This window comes from Ursus americanus, chromosome 9 (genome assembly GCF_024610735.1).
Source record: "Ursus americanus isolate L20-20 chromosome 9, mUrsAme1.1.p, whole genome shotgun sequence".
Lineage (NCBI taxonomy): Eukaryota > Metazoa > Chordata > Mammalia > Carnivora > Ursidae > Ursus > Ursus americanus.
The window spans coordinates 60,443,838-60,461,678 of record NC_142135.1 but is presented as its reverse complement, the minus strand read 5'-3'; the positions used below and the strand labels follow the sequence as shown (position 1 = coordinate 60,461,678).

At 41.9% G+C, this 17,841-nt stretch overlaps 1 protein-coding gene across 6 annotated transcripts in view; it reads left to right on the top strand.

The window, feature by feature from the left end:
* The window catches only part of SULF1 (sulfatase 1), a 167,644-nt gene that overhangs the window by 93,191 nt on the left and 56,612 nt on the right, over positions 1-17,841 (top strand). For 5 of the 6 annotated variants that reach the window (XM_045810133.2, XM_045810135.2, XM_045810132.2 and 2 more), the window contains exon 5: positions 10,174-10,413. In XM_045810133.2, coding sequence (XP_045666089.1) covers positions 10,174-10,413 — 240 coding nt within the window. Of the gene's footprint in view, positions 1-10,173; positions 10,414-17,841 lie in introns of those variants that run through there. The other variant, XM_045810136.2, reaches the window with a different exon arrangement.

Sequence of the window (17,841 nt, the reverse complement as noted above, 5' to 3'; positions counted from 1 at the left end):
GTCCTTGTCTTTAAAATAAATTAAGGACTCATTTGACAACTTTTTTTTTTTAACAGAATTCACCCTATAATTAGTTCATTCATCCAGTAAATATTTTCTGAGCAATCACTAAGTGGAAACATGTAGATATAATGGATACAACTCATAGACCAGGTTCAGTCAACCCAGTTGTTTCCTGTATATTTGTCTCTACCTCCTTCCTTGATTTTCTAGCCAGACACAATGCTAAGCATTCATTCATTTAATCTTCCCAATAACTCTATGAAGTAGTTGCTCTTACTCTCTTTAATTACTGCATAAGTAAAATGAGGCTTAGAGAAGTCATGTAGGCTGTGATGAACCAGTCAATGGTGAAACTAGGACCCTTGTTAAGACAAGGTCTCCACAGCTAACATTTAATCATGATGCTTTCCATCAGTCCTTCAACAGACATTGATTGAGGCCTTCCTTAAAGCAAACCACAAATGCAGAGTAATGTTCTAGGTTCTGAGAGAGAGATAACAGAAGCATAAAATGGGTCTTATTATCTCATTGGCAGAACGCAATGATGAACCACAGTGAACTTTAGAAAAGACCTCCTTTCTCTGCCCTAACAATTATGCTCTTGGTAGAGGACACTGCCTATTGGAGACGTCTACCTAGCCTTCTGTAATGTTCTCATAATCCTTCTTGAACCGAACTGCTCTAGACTTTAGTTGTTTTTTTATTTCTATATTTTTACCATCTTTAAACCATTTTTAAGTGTGTAGGTCATAGTATTAAGTATATTCACATTGTTATGCAACTGTTCTCCAGAACTTTTCATCTTACTAAATTAAAACTCTGTACCCATTAAACAGTAACTCTCCACACCCCCAGCCCCTGGTAACCACCATTCTACTGCCTCGTCGAATTTGACTGTTACACATACATCATATAAGTGGAATTATACCACTTATGACAAAAACGAAGGGTTTGTCTTCTTGTGACTGATTTGTTTCACTTAGCCTAATACCCTTCCTCAAGGCTCACCCACACTGTAGCATGTATCAGAATTTCCTTCCTTTTGAAGAGGAAGAATATTCATTGTATATATATATATATATATATATATATATATATACCACATTTTGTTTCTCCATTCATCTGTTAATAGAAGTTTGGGTTGCTTCCATTTTTTGATTATTGTAAATAATGCTACTATGACCATAGGTATTTAAATACTTCCTTAAGACCCTGCTTTCAATGCTTTGGAATAAATACCCAGAAATGGATTTGCTGGATCATTTGATGATTCTATTTTTAATTTTTTGAGGATCCTCCATCCTGTTTTCCAACAACTGCACCATTTTACATTCCCACCAACAGTGTACAAGGGTTCCAATTTCTCCACATCCTTGCCAACACGTGTTATTTTCTGGCGTTTTGTTTTTGTTTTTGTTTTTGTTTTTATAATACCCACCCTAATGGGTATGAGGTGGTATCTCATTGTGGTTTTAATATGGTTGGGTTTTGCTTTGTTTTTGTTTTGGGGTTGTTTTTGTTTTTGTTTTGTTTTTTTACTTCTGTGTAATTGTGCTTGCCGAATGCTTAAATAGAATAGAATCACAAAACTATTTGCACCTGTAATACTGCAGGCAATTTTGGCTACTGTACCTCCAGAAAGATATAACAGACTTAGAAAAGGCTTAGAAGAACAATGACGAAAATTGTAATAGAATGCTTTTCTTTCGGGGAAAGAAGAAAACTATTCTACTTCTTTGTCTGGGAAGACAAAGGCTGAGAAGGGTCGTAGTGGGAGTTTCTGAAATCAAGCTCAGAAAGAAAGCTCTGACTCAATAGGAATGGGGACGACTCCCTCAACTTTGTCTGAGAACAAATAAAATAAACTAGCACTTTGTGAAGAGAGTAAGACACATAAGGAATTTATTAACGAAAGTGCTAGAACCTTGCGTGTTATCTTTTTCCAAAGAACACTCGTTCTCATTATTACGCTTGTTTTCATCCCACCCAAGTTGGGTGAGTAGGACAAAGATCATTATCCCGGGAGAAAAGCTCGTCTGTGGAAAGATGAAATGCCTTCACCACTGGTCCCCTTACTTCTGGGTTTACTTTCTGCACGACTTCGGAAGCAGCTTAGGTCGTGTCTGTACCTGTAAGTGGCTCAGGTTTTTAGACTATATTACTAGGTAGAAGATTTACACTTTCTTTTAAGCTAGAAAAACACATATGGACATGATCAGCATGAAGTCTGGAACAATGGTTTCCTCTGGAGAAGGAGCAGTAACCAAGAATATCAATGATATTTCCGCATTTTGCCTTAAAATTTGAAAACAACATCTGAAGCAATTATCATCAAATATTAAACTTTTTTTAAAAGCTTAACATTTAAAAGTATTAAAGCTAGGACCGCCTCTGTTGCATCCCAAAGGTTTTGAACAGTTGTGTTTTCATTTTCATTTGTTTCCATGAATTTTTTAAATTCTTCTTTAATTTCCTGGTTGACCCATTCATTCTTCAGTAGGATGCTCTTTAGCCTCCATGTATTTGAGTTCTTTCCAAATTTCCTCTTGTGATTGAGTTCCAGTTTCAAAGCATTGTGGTCTGAAAATATGTAGGGAATGATCCCAATCTTTTGGTACTGGTTGAGACCTGATTTGATCTAGTATGTGGGATATCTATCTATCTAGATAGATAGATAGATACACCACAAACAATGGAATACTACTTAGCCATAAAAACATGAAATCTTACCATTTGCAATGACGTGGATGAAACTAGAGGGTATTATGCTAAAAGAAATGTCAACCAGAGGAAGACAATTATCATATGATCTTACTCATGTGGAATTTAAGAAACAAAACAGAGGATCGTAGGGGAAGAGAGGGGAAAAATAAAACAAGACAAAATCAGAGAGGGAGACAAACCATAAGAGACTCCTAACCATAGGAAACAAACTGAGGGTTGCTGGAGGGGAGGGGGGTGGGGAGATGGGGTAACTGGGGGTGGACATTAAGGAGGGCATGGATGTAATGAGCACTGGGTATTATATATGAAACTGATGAATCACTGACTTCTACATCTGAAACCAATAATACATTATATGCTAATTAATTTAATTTAACTAAATTTTTAAAAAGGAAAAAAAAGAGAAAGATCCAGTAAAAAGTAAACCTTTTTAAAGAGAAAAAAAGTAAAAAATAAAAATATTAAAGCTAGGAGACATGTTATTCTAGTATTATCCTGCACTGACGGTATTTTATAAATCAAAAAGAACAAAATCAAAAATGTTTATGGAACTCCCCAAACTTTCTGAGCCTAGAGTCAAAGAAATTAAGCTCTAAATCTTTCCCAAAGGGTCCCTTGGTGCCACCCTGACAAACTAACTGTGGAGCTGATCTGACTCAATGTGGCATTTGTTAAATTCTTAGGAAACTGGGCTGATGGTAACGTCTCAGTAATGCTGGCCCATTGCTTCTATAGATCATACGTGGAATTAAGAAACCATCAATACATGGAAATACTTTGTTTCTTTAAATCAGAAGTCACAATTGGGCTCTGTAGGCCCGAGCTAGCCCACAGGTGTGTTTTTGCTTGACCAGTGTACTTTTTTAAAATTAAGACATTTTAAAATCAGATGATTTCATGTTAAAAAAAAATCCAGATTCTGACTTTTCTTGAAAATCCAGAAGCATGAGAGCTTGCATTCCCATGAGACAGCAACCAGGTAGATGCTTTGAAGTCAAAGTTACCCCACTAGGTGGAGCATGTCCTCAGGTCATCATGGTCCCCACCACTCTCCAATGCTCCCCAACATTTCGGCCAAGGAGCCATTTACCATCATGCCCATACTGCTCTTTTTCTCATGGTCGGGGAAAGCGATCTACACACGCATCTCTACCAAATGTGAAAAATGGAAAAGAGGAAAGCTTCCTGATTTTTCTTACACCTGGCTGCCTTCACTTGACCTCTCTATCCAAGCCTGTAAACATCTTCAGTCCATTTCCCCCAAGAAACCAGTCTTTGCTTTTAATGGCCTTTTGCTCTTTGGGGGGAAAAAAAAGTAATGAGTCACAGTGACCTGGAGACATTCCAGATGGATTTATCTGCTTCTTGGTCCCTTCTTCCCCAATCCTGTTTCTTCCCTTCAGTTTTTGCTGAAATGTCTGGGTATCTTTTCCACCCATCCCATGGTTTTGGTAGAAAAAGGTATACTCTTTTATCATGCTATTTTTTTCTTACACTTTCAGAATCAAAATATTCCATCGATCAATATAGCCATTTTTAATACGGAAAATATCACTGTTTAGGGTTTCATACTTTACTATAAAATTAACTGTTGGTGTGAGAAAATAGCAATAGAATATAGATGTATTTAGTACAAACCATTTATATATTTAAAGTGTTAACAGTAGCTCATCATAAAATGATGCTGTCTAGAAAGAGCCTTGCACAATGAATAAGAGTTGTGCTGGCTTGTCATTATCGTTCATCAAAGCACGAACCAATGCGGTCCGCAAGGAGGTGTGTCACTCTAGGAAGCCAGGTGTGTTGGGATCCCACGTGCCTGGAGTTTCCTTACGGGATGACGATGGCAATATTTATTATTGCATTTCTGGTCTTGTGAGTTTTTCCAGACAATGATATACAGGCTCGATGAAAACTTTAATGTTTGATAGTACAAAACATAGAATAATCAGACGCTAAGACACTTGAATCAAGAAAGATAAAGTTTTGTTGTGAAGTTTGACATGTAAATGAAGTAATTCAAGCTCTCTGTGTAATTTTGGAAAAGTCATTCAGAGAAGTTGGACATTTTCTCTCCACTGACCTTTTTCACACAGATGATGTGAGAATAAATGAGTTGGAGTGTGTAGAACGATTTAAATTCCTGGCCCTGGTCCCATCCAGTCCCAGTAATCTATCCCATACTCCATCCAAAGTACTGTTCCTGGAGCCTTGATTTTTTTTTTTTTAAATTCCACTGAAATTTCAAACATGGTAGATGGTGCAGGATTCCCGAAGAGTGCCATTCCTCCCCTCCCAGTCACTGCTGAGCTAGCAGTAGCCTCATCTACAGCCGATTGCTGTTACAACACCCCCAGCCCGGCGGGAGCAATGCAGACATCCCCAGTCCCCACCTGGACCTCTGGCGCCGGGACAGCTTTTCTTGGCAGACCTGGGACTCAGCTGCGGCCTGGACCTTCTCTGTCCTCAAGCCAGGCCAGTCAGCAGTGCCCCACAGCAGCTACTGAACCCAGTGACAGTCACTTCATAGCAACCTTGTCAGGCTTCCACCTCCAAGGACAATTTTAAATGATAATGAAGTCAGGCTTCTTGAGCAAGGCGAGGTAGGGGGACAGTGTGTGTGGAGTGGGAGAGAACTGATATTTTTAACTACGTGCCAGCATTAACATTTTAAGTCCTAAAGCATAGAAATGATCGCTGACCCGAACAGACGATCACAAAATACCATAGACTGGGTGGTTTAGTGGCTTATAAACACCAGCCGTCTACGTCTCACAGCTCTGAAGGCTGAGAAGTCCAAGATCACGGTGCCGGTAGATTCAGTGTCTGGTGCGAGCCGGCTTCCTGGCTTGCAGACGGCTATCTTCTTATGTGTCCCCACATGGCAGAAGGGGCAAGGAAGCCTAGTGGGGTCTCTTATGTAAGGGCGTTCATCCCGTTCATGAGGGCCCCACGTTGATCATCTAATCACCTCCCAAAGGCCCCGCCTCCTAATACCGTGCTCCTGGCCGTTAGGGTTCCACATCTGCATTTTGTGGGGGACGTGAATATTCAGTCTATGGCAACCTGTTTACTCTGATCCCCGCTTTTGGAATTCAGTTGTGGATTATAGACAGAGGGATGAAAAGGGCAGGAGAAAATTGCCGTGGTGGGTGGAGGGGAGTGCACAGTGAAACCCCAGCCCCACTGACAGCACTGCTTGCGTGAAGCGCTCTAACAGCGAGCGCCATGCCGTCTGCTCCGCAACAACCCTGAGATCTAGTTGGGGAACGACTCTTAGCTCCATTTTACAGATGAGACATTCAGACCAAAAGGAGTAGGTGACTTGCTCAAGCTGACCTATGGCCACATCCAGATGCTTTCCCACCAGTTCAGGCTCAGGGCTCTTTATCGTCTCCTTCACAAGCCCTGCCTTGTGAATCTTGTTGAGTCTTCGGCCTTAAGCTTCTTCTCATTCCTATGAAAGAACTGTTCTTAACTGAGAATCAGCACGATTGGCATTTTAGGCACCGGAGGGCTGAAACTCAGAGAGGTGAGCCATTGCAGCTTAAAACAGCACTGAGCTCTTCCAACAGTGAGGCAGGACATCGGCCCGTTCATTCATCTCAACAGCTGTTAAGTGCAGAATGATGAGTTTCATTCCAGACTCGCTTTTGGGACCGTTTCCCAAGGAAAAGTCAGTAGTGCAGGCTCAGTGGTGAGGGAGATACTGCGAGCTGGTGTTACTGCCCGACAGTAAGCATCGCACAGCCACAGAAAAGAGGGTGCTTCGTGCTTTTCTCCCTGCGGCATACTAACTCTGAGTGAAGAGGTAGGGTTCCTGTGCTCCATCATCCACGGAGGACCCACCAAGATCAGAGGCAGCATTTCACACCAGCTGTGAAGACAGACCCATCTGCAGCCCTCTCAGCCCTCCCTGGGCCTGAGCGCCTGAGATCACTTCGGGCCTTGTGGGGAGGGTGGGCGGGAGGCAGGCGTTCGTGTGTGTCAGCGTTTCCTCTAAGAGGCTAGATGAAGCGAAAGATCAGACTGCAGAAAGTGAGACATACCTTGACTATGACCAGATACCTTCTCTGTTTCTCAGTCTTGAAAACATCAATGTCACAGCTGGTACTCAGCCTGGATGGAGCTTAAGAGCACAGTCTCTGGAGTCGATTGCCTTCCAGGCTTTGCTAGCTAGGGTATGTGTGGCCCTCAGAATGTTATTTAGCCCTTCTGCCCCTCAGTTTTATCATCTTGATATTTATGTGGGAAAAATAGATAAGAGCACCTGCTACGAAGGCTTATGGTCAGGACTAAATGAGCTGATGGGTGTGAGGCACTCAGCAGAGAACCTGGCAGACAGTAAGCATGACGTGGATGTTTCCGATTCCGGTCTGCAGTACCATCCAGCCTCGGGAGTGGGCTGAGCCACTTAGGGGCACTGCTAAAGTCTCTCCCAGCTCCAGGCTTCCCTGCTTCTGGGGGCAACCTGGAATACTTCTGTGAGCACGAGTGTGGTCCAGGCACAGGGAGCAGCGGCCTCACCAGGGAGCTTGTTAGAAGCACAAATTCTCCGGTGCCTCCCCAAGTCTTCTGAAATCAGCATCTCAGGGCGGGCCCAGAATTCTGATCTAACATGCTCTCCAAGTGATATTTAAGGTTGGAAGAACGTTGTCTCAGAATCTTCTCTTTATTGAGAAACTTCAGGCCAGACAACCACTTTCACGAATCCTAATGGTGGGGCTGCAGTGGTCACGGCAACTCCAGGGACCAAATGTCCTCATCAATCCCTTTGACTTGGGGACTGGTTGGAATGTGGACAGATTGTTTAGGACCTCAACATAATCTGCTTAGTTCATTAAAAGAGTGACATTTAGAATGGGAAGGGAGCCCTTGCCGGGGCAAGTCCGGATTATGAATTGGGCTAAGTTTTAGTACCAGTTTGTATATTATTTGACCTTGGATCTGATTTCCGCCTACCATCTTGTATTTGCAGTCTGAATGAGTCTGTAAACAAGAGATTGCAGGTGATTCAGGATGTTGAAGGATGGAAACAGTGCTTTTTTTAAATATGAGTTCAGCTAAGGCTCGTGAAGGAAAGTGGTAGCCCATTCTTTGTAATAAAGAGCATAGTAGACAATGAAAATCTATCAGTAGTGTTTGCTGAGTTTTCCCAAAATTCAAGATACTGCACTAAGTAAGCACCACAGAGATGTAAAGAGGAGAGAGGAAAAAGTGAATAGACGCGAACATCTGCCTTTTGCTCTCTCCTGTCCATCTATTTATCTCCATTCCGGGACATTTCCCCCATCTGATCAGTAAATATAAAACACATTTCTGAAATGGACTTCCTTGATCTTCTACAAGCATCTGTTTTTTTAGTTACTGCTTGAGCAACAGTGAAACCATTACGTTTCCAGTTTTCTTCCTGTGCTGGAAATGTTGAGGTATCATTCAACTCGTTACCTCCCGATGCGTGACAGCATCTCTTGAATCTGTTTCTTTGAGGCTGCCTCCATTTTAGAGGCACGATCCAGTTCAAGTTCGTATCACCTCATGGCTTGATGACTTCAGCGACCTCTCAGCTGGAGCCTGGATGGACCAGCCTATTTTCTCCTCAGTGCACGTACCTCCATCCCCCATTGCCACAGCAACATCCCTCAAAGACATTTTCCATATCACGTCATTCATGCCTTTGACAGAGACCCTGTTCTGCCTTTATTCTGGCTGGTCCATGAAATCCAAATATCTCTGCCCAGCCGCCAGACCATTCATTAACTCTACCTCCTACGTTTCACCAAGAGAATTCCCGTATGATTTTTCATCATAGGAGATCAACGTGATGCACTCCTCCCTCACCTTCCTCCCACCTCCAGAGCACACACACCGTCCTCCCCATGTTGCCATGAATGCACTTCGCCCGTCCTGTGTTTTTCTTCCTACTCTCCTTCCATTTGTCCCGGTCTCTTGTCTCAGAACTCTCACCAAACATCCCCTTCGGTCCTCTCCAACCTTATTTGTCCCGCTACTACTATCTCCACACTCTTATCCCCAAGTGATTCCTATATGTCGGTTCTCATCTTGATAATTTATGGCTGAAGACGAAGGCAGCAGAGAATTTGCCGTTTCTTTTGTTAATGCTACACTTGGGGAGCAGCCCGGAGTGCCGAGGTTGGTAGAATGTTCAGCATGAAGTGGGCTCTCACTCCACGTTATTCCAATTACAAAAAGGTTGCTTGATCCCCCGAAGACAACCAGAGGAGAAAAAGCAGTTAGGAATCCTCCTAACCGAAGCCTATTTTCGGGAGCTCTAATGAGACCCAATTAGAACCCTTCCTCCTGTTTTCTTGTTTCATGTGAACAGTAAGAGCTAATACGTGAAGAAATCAGGCTAGCTGTGGCTTTTTGGACCATTGCACACTTCTCTTCTGCTCTGAATGCTTGCCTGGTTTGCATTACGATTTCCTTCCTTGCTGGAAAACTACATAGACTTTTTCCCTTTCTTTGGAAGAAGTGGGACCTGTTGGAAATGTGAGGCTCCAGGATTCAAATGCAATGGGCTTGGCTGTGGTGCTCTGTAGTGCATTTCTTGACAAGTCCTGAAAAGACTATTGAATTCTAGCCTGTGCTTTTTTTCTACAGTATTTGGCTGTGTTTCAGCGGCAGTGTTTGGCTGGATAGAGTAATCGAAGTCGTTTTTTTCTTCCTCGGCAATCTTATGTTACAATTTCATCCTTTGCGGTCAAAATGGGATATTTTACTCTATGCAAATACTTTTGAGTGCAATAGAATCATTGCTCTTTCAGAAGCAAACAATCTATCTTTTAATATTACATGTAAACAGGTAAAAATATAAACTGGCAGAGCTATCCTGATAGAAAAACTGGCAGGTGTTTGGTGACTTTGCTAGAGGATATCAAGTTACAATGAAGTTTTTTTTTGTTTTTGTTTTTGTTTTTTAATTAAAGACAGGCATTTTGGAGGGACTTTTACTTAGCAGGAAAAAAATGGTTTTCCTCTTTCGTTTCCTATGATGAAAACACTGTAACTAGTAACCTCTGCACTGTCACACGCACTGTGCATACGCGGTGGGTTGGGGTTTTGATGCCTTGTGTAACGGGCTCTTGTTCCCTGGTAATCTTCAAAAGGCTGCTGGCCTTTGAATTTGCTCCATATCTAAAATTCTAGCTTTAATTATCAGATTAGCCTGCATTTTTTTTTTCTTTGTGAGTAAGGAGAGGAGAAGCTGAAATGTGTTTTATTATTCCGCAAAGTGCTTGAGATGGTAGGATCCCAAATGTTTAATTTTGTTCTGGAAATGAGAGCTGTCAAATTATCGACTCCTTCCAGCCGATGGAGGGAAATTAATAAATCAGGGGAACAGAGTCACTGAGTGACATGACATAAATGGGCGTTCGTGGTGTGGGGCTCTCTGCTAAACAATGCTGGAATTGTGCCTTCCAGGGTCCCTGCAAGTCATGAACAAAACAAGAAAGATTATGGAGCACGGGGGGGCCACCTTCACCAACGCTTTCGTGACCACCCCCATGTGCTGCCCCTCCCGGTCCTCCATGCTCACCGGGAAGTATGTGCACAACCACAACGTCTACACCAACAATGAGAACTGCTCCTCACCTTCGTGGCAGGCGATGCACGAACCTCGGACTTTTGCTGTATATCTTAACAACACTGGCTACAGAACAGGTAAAGGTGGGCTCGATAGCCAATGAACCTCTGGTGGTCCTTCTTAGAAACAGGAAAATGCCTGTGTAATGAAATACATAAAGTTCCAATAAATGGAAGTAATGGAGGCTTTTCTCTTCTCTATCAATATCCTCCCCATCCCATCCTTTTCTACGCTGAAGAATGTACCCATGCGAGATCCCTTAGAAAAAAGTGATTCTCAATGGGCACATTATGAAAATGCTATATTCATCAGAGCACCCAATGATTGGAATTTTTCTAAGAGGATCCACAAAAGAAGAGGTTTCACCCCCATTTACTTGCCAACCTCAACCTCCCAGATCTCAGGGGATCCTGGGTACAGCTTGAGGCTTGTCTTAGGTGTCGGTAAATTCCTGCTGACTGTTGCCATGAGAAATCATCAAATGTTTTGGAGCTGCTTAGCATCTACTCCAAGGTCTGGGACACAATAGGTGATCAAAATGATTTTTTGAATTAATAAATAACCGAATGAAGAAACCAGTAGGGTGTACCTTATTGATTCATTTACTCATTCATTCCTAATTGATAGAATTCGGAGTTTCTTTAGCTCAGGTTGTAGTTATTTTTACGTCCCAGATGGTCACGCCCATCTTGCAAGAAGGGAAGGCATCCCCAATCCTACGTAGGGCAAGAAGAGGTTTCTGGTTAGTTGGTCTTTTGAAAATTGGGGTTCTCTTTCAAGAGAAGTCATAAATGTCATGCCAGTCTTTCTAAGAAAGAAGCAAGGCTCCTTCTGATAAGGTTAGCCCCCAAAGCCTTTGAATAAAGGCCTAGAGAATTCTCAGCACGTCAATGCTCTCCTTGGGTTTTCTGAACGCTTCTTCATGAAAGGCAACAAGGATGTTTATAGAAGAGCTGCAGAGCAAAAACAGGTTTTTTCAGAGCCACCTAGACTTATAAGATTTAAAGATATCATCATTAAAGCTCGTTGGAAATGATTTTTAGGTCTGCAGATTCTCTGTTCTGAAGATTTAAAAGTAAAGGGTTTCCGACAAATGTATTCTCTTAAATACCTTTAGAAAATGAAATGAATCTTTCCCACTGGACTTGAAAAATATGAGGCCATTTGCTTCTTTGCAGAGCATTCTGTGGGCACTTAATACTTGTTATTTATGGATAAAAACATTGATTTTGACTATGATAGTATTGTCATTCGCAAGCATCTCAAGATCTCCATTTAGAAGGGCAGCTCCTCCCATTACTCTCAAGGGTGTTTGCTTATGTTTTGGAAAGAAACTGGGTTACTCAGAGTGCCTTATCCTAAGTGTGTTTTCTCACGTAAGTGATTTAAATTTATGGCACCTTTCATCTGAGAGCTCTAAGGCACTTCACAAATCCATCAACCATCCCTGTAGGGTTTGGAGACAGCAAATGTACTTGGCTCTGTTTTATAACTAAGGTGGGGATTTCAAATATTGTGTGACCAGCTCAGAAGCAAAATCAGAAATGTTCCCCTAATGCCTGGTTCCTGATTTTAACCACCACATTATGTTTTGTTCACAAGAAGCATCATGTGAAATCGATGCCTTTCGATTCCCAGGCTCCCTATAATTTAAAACCTAGTAGCAGATATAGAGCTTGAAAGGTCGGTACTCTCCCCATATCCAGAGTGATATGGATGATGTCTGTCATAAGAAATGGAGACGCAGGGTGACACAGAGAATCCTGCCAAGACTAGAGCGGTCCACTAGGTTTTGCTAATTTGTTTCAGGGCAAGTCAAGAAAAAGCAAGAAGATGAATGAGTTCTGAAGAAATCGTGTACAGCAATGTGACCCTAGTTGACAATATCGTATTGTGCACTTGAAATTTGCTAAGAGGGTAGATCTTTGCTGTTGTCACCATAAAAGAAAAAGAAAAAAAAAAAAAAGGAACATAGTAGAGGTATGAGGTGATGGATATATTGGTTGGCTTGATGGTGGTGAATATTTCACAATGTTTATATATTTCGGGCCATCAGGTTGTACACCTTAAATATATTACAATTTTGTTTAAGATTTTATTTATTTATTTGAGAGTGACAGAAAGAGAGCACGCGCAAATGGGGGGAGAGAGAGGGACAAGTAGACTCCACACTGAGCACAGCGCTCGACCCAGGGCTTGATCCTGTGACCCTGAGATCATGACCTGAGCCGAAACCAAGAGTCGGTCGCTTAACAAACTGAGCCACCCAGGCGCCCCAAATATATTACAATTTTTGATTATCAGTAATACCACAATAAAACTAGGGAGAAAAAAGAAAGAGGGAAAAAACAGAAATTAGTATCTGTTGCTTACCTATCTCAGCGAGCACGTTAGCTAAATTGTCTCACTTAATTCTTCCGGCAACCTTGAAAGAAAGGATTTGCCTGTGTTACCAAAGACGAAACAGAGACTCAGGGGAGTTGTCTCAGGTCCGAGGCTAACCAGTGGTAGGATGGATCCACACATTGGACTCCAGACTCTCTCCTTTTTCCATCATCTTGTTTCGTCACATACGTCTCTGTCCTGCCTCATCCCAGAGTGCCTTCAGAGACACATAAAACATAACAGGGTACAGCACGGTAAGGACTCTGGTAAATGGAAATGAAGAGTCGTACCGTAAAAGTCAAGGCAAAGCTTGATGTACAAAGTGCACACCGTGGAGTTGTGGAGATGGGGTGCTTGTGTGGAACTAAGCTTCCGATTGGCAAAAGCAAAAATCGGAACGCCATCCATTGCAAAGTTTACTGGGTCACCAGGATAGACATAAATGGGTTGCTTCTAAGAAGCATAGTGTATCCTGGTACTTGGTTCAATTAGACTGTGCTGTATCTACCCTACAATGGATATAAGAGCTTGGATAAAACAGAGAGAATTTAGTTCAAGTCCCTTATTTTCAGGTGAGCACATTTACGCCAGGATCAAAAGTGACACATCAGATGTTCCGATGCGGAGAGCAGGTGTCAGGACATTGGGCCTCGGGGTTCTTGCCAGTGCGCTGCCCTACCTGTACGGGTCAGGTTTCGAATGATGCTGTGCTCCACAAGGCTGTCTGATGACAACTGTCAGGCTCTTTGTGCAGCTCGGCTGCCTGCTTCAGTCAGTTGTCTTCTCCGGGGATAGAAGACGTGCTTCTGGAAACTAAGCCTGATTCCGAGGCCAACCTTCTTTCTGCCCAGGGGTCTAGACACTTAGGTAATAATTGAATTTGCAGTGAGTCATCGTACCGAGGAAAAGGAATTCTTTAAAGGAAACAAGGACTTTTCTGAATAGTTAGAAATAGAAGGAGGATGATCTGCGCAGAAGAAAATAAATGTTGATGTGCTCCTTAGTGAATCAGACAAGAGTACAAACCAGAAGACGGGCATGGCAGTGATGGAGAGCTGTACAATGTAAATTTATCTTTGATGGGAAAATACTGAAGGTCTCAGGCAGTTAGGAGGCAAAGACGCCTTTGTGACAATAGTTTATTGATCTAACCAGGGACAGAGACCCATTTGAAAATACACAAATAAGCACATCAGGATGACAGGTATTTTCAGAATTTAAGACAATTAGCGAAGAGGTATTAAACCAGCATAATTATTTATAAACCACTAAACGAGAGGGGGAAAGGTCAATATACAAATATTTTATTGTTTTTCTAATAATGAATATATTATTTGGAATGCTTAGCTGAGAACATAAGAAAAATAATGCAAGAAACTGAAATATATGTCATACATAAATACTCATCTAGAGAAAAGCACAACGCAATAATCAGTTTCATGAAGAATAACTCCGAGAAGACAAATTACTAAGAGGCTGATTTTGGGAGGCATCCAGAATACGTGGATTTCAATGAACTGAATTGATCCAATATTATGTTTACCATCGTATGACATGATTTTTCTTTCTCAGAACTGAGGCTTATTTTTGGACTGGCTATAGCCTGAATTTTTTCTAACTTTACTCATGGAAAATATGACTCTCCAACAGCTTAAATGTTCAAACGGGGAAAATACAGCAACATGTCTATTGCATTTTATGTTCTGACAAGTGAAGTGGGAATGATATTGGATTATCTATCATAAAAATGAATATCCTGCCTGACTATCTGCTCAAAAAAAAAAAAATTAGTGTGAATTTCTTGTGAGAATATAGACTTGAATGTAAAACCTGGCCTAAGTTTTAAGGTAAATCCACGTTTGAGAGATAGCATCACATGTCAGAAAAATCCCTGAATCGAGACTGAGGACAGCTGCAGCCACGTCCCATCTCTGCCTTTAATTTGTTTGGAGAACTTGCATAGGCTAGTTTTTCGACTCGTATTTGTAACGCAGAGATTAAACTAGAATGACTCCTTGAGTTTCTTTCCTGTCCAAAATTATACTGTAATTTTATTACAATCCCTATAATTTCTATATTGATTCATTTAAAGATTATCGTGTTCAAATTAGAATCAGAACACATGATACATAAAATCGCATGTGAATTAAATTTTAGTCATACTCATTTTACTTCATATCATATGGTCAGAAGGGGCAATATTTAATGGAGAGCTGCAGTAAATTCTTTTGTAAAACATTCTTTTATACCAAAATAATTTGGACAAAGGAATCAATTTTCTGATTTCATGTCTTTTTATTTTACAAATTGTATTTATGTTACTTACAGCAAATATATATATATATATATATATATATATATATATATATATATATATATATATATATTATCCTCCAACATGGGATTTTTCTAAAATGTAGAGTTGACTTAAAGTAAGATACACTAATATTCTTATTTTAATGAAGACCATAGTCTTACAGATTTTAGATAGTCACATGAGGTATAGCATACATTTGTTGAACTACACATGCCTGGAATTAGACTAAATGCTGGGATATGAAGAGATATAAAGTAAGATGCCTGTCTTCATTAGACTTACAGTCTAGTTGGGGAATTATAGTTTTAACTTGGTTCAAAATTATGTATATTGTTAGTTTGCTAGTTACTACCAGTAAAATCCTGTGACCCCAAGTCTATCAATGACATGGAGTAAAAGCTTAATTAGCGTATCATTTGCTACATTAAATAAAATTTAACTTCTCCACAGCATCAGAGATCTTTTGTATAGCTCCTATTGCTGACTGAAAGGCCTTTGCTTCAAAAGAGTTGAAGGGAGAATTTTAAAGTATTATGTAACAGATAGTCCTGGACAGAAGTAGCATGGCCGAAAGTCAACAGAAATTATGATCAGGTCTCTCTGATCTTTCTCCCTGTCACCTGACCCCTCTACCACCTTCTTAAACAGCCGTGAAGGCAAGTGTTTAATGGTGTCTCAGAGAAGAGAATGACACAGAGAGACAGGTAGATGGTGTGTTCGAGATATATTCCTGTAGTAGTAAATTGATTGAATTGCCAATGCCAAAGGATAAGAAAAACGTCATACTACACATAATAGAATGGCGTTATGGGCAAGAAAACGAAATTCACCTTAGGAAGGGACAAAGAGATTTAATACATCTGGAGGAAAATAATTAGAAGCCCAGATAATCAATTGCAGAGCGCTGCCAGGAAGCATAATGTTGAAAGAGGCCAGGGGTGATTACAAATGAGTCTCAATGTTACGAGGCAACAAGAAAGGCCAGAGTAACTTGAAGCCAGTAGCACCGGGGGTGCCGTGTGGTGACGCATGAGGTCCTGGTCTCTTGGAACGAGCGTGATGGGTGAGGGCACATCTGGAATCCTGAGTACATATTTTACACTCCATTAGTGCAAAGACACCGAAAACCTGAAGCCAGTAACAAGGACTATTAAGAGACTTGAAGGAACAGTTTATAAGGGGAGGATTAAGGGAGGGGTGACAGCCATGGCAATGGATAGAAAGCAGCACTAACCAACCAAACAAGGACAACGGTGAGGGAAGGGCAGGAATGACCTGTCATGGCTGCCCCCAGAGGAAAAAAAACAGAGAACAAAACTGAACGTAGCAGGGGAAAAAATCTAAAAACTAATTACGCAGGAAAATGTAAGCCAAATGGGAACGGGTTGCCACAAAAGGAGTCTGACTAGGGAGGAGAAAGAGGTAACCTCTCAAGAAATGTTTTCAAATGCAGAGTGCAGAACTCAGACAAGATGTCCTCGTAGTGCAGAACGGTCCAGTACTTCAAATCAGGACCCAGCGTTGGGAGGGTGATGGCCACGGCGCTGCTGATAACAATACAAGCAGCCGCGCACTTAATAAGCCCTTGGTGGGTGCCAGGTGCTGTTTGAAGCGCTTTACGTACGTTTTAATCCATTGGATTCTCACAACAACCCTACCACTGTTCTTATGGTCATCCTCACGGCTTTACAGATGGAGAACTGGAGGCAGAGAGAGGCCAGGTGACTTGTCATGGACGCACCGCTAACAAAGGATTTAAACCCAGGCAGGCCGGCTCCGGGGTCTACATTCCAAACCACTGTACTCTTCTACTTCTTTTAAGATGAAAGGAGAGAAAAGTGGGAAAAAAGCAAACCCTGGGGATGAGGAGCAGGCCGGAGGAAAGAGCCGAGCCTGAGGGTAGTAAGTGAGAAGTTCCTGAAAATAGTCCCCTTCTGAAGTCACGTTGACGAGGGGTGGCCCTCATCTGCTGCCTCTGACTCGAAGTCCTATGGCCTTTGGTCAGAAAGGAAAATCATCCTGTGGTTCTCTGCAGAAAGGTGGTTGGTCTCTGAAGACGAGCACCCCTCGTTAGAATTCCTACTGCACCTCGTCAGCTCAGAGGGAAATCCCAAGTCCTGTCTGACCTGAGATCCTCTGACGCTTTGTCCCACACCCATCAATCTGCTCTGGGGCCCCGGCAGGATAATCAAGCAGCGGGCGTTTGGCCAACTGACCACTTGGCTGATTTAGTCATTTGCAGACTCAACATATAACATTCATTCAACAAATAAACATTGCTATGTGTCTCAGACTTGAGTTAATTCTTTGAAGAAAATAAATCTCATCAGAAATAGCAACTTCAGCCCCTTAATAATCCCAGCGAAAACATCCATCTAGAACTTTTAGAATCCCCAGAATACATGGAGGTCCATGAACCCCAGTGCAAGAAACAAAAACTATGAAGCCCCTATGCTCTGTACAAGGATGGGGAGCAGGGGGAGTACAGAGATGAGACAAAGGTAACGTTTGCCCTCAGAGCCTCACAGGCTAAGGGGGATTACCTTACATATGAGCATGACTATAGCACAAGGAAGGAAGGGAAGATGGCATTTGAGCCACAGAGACAAATCGCTGTGGGACTGGGCAAAGACTGGGATTGGCATGGCACCTGATCTGGCCTGATACACGACGGGGAGAAGAGGCAAATGGCACAGGCAAAGGCGAGAGGCAAAAACCAGAGCAAATGGAGAAAATGCATTCTCCGGAGAGACGGACAAATAACAGAGAAATGTGGGCTGGGGTTGGAAAGAGGGATTTTGTC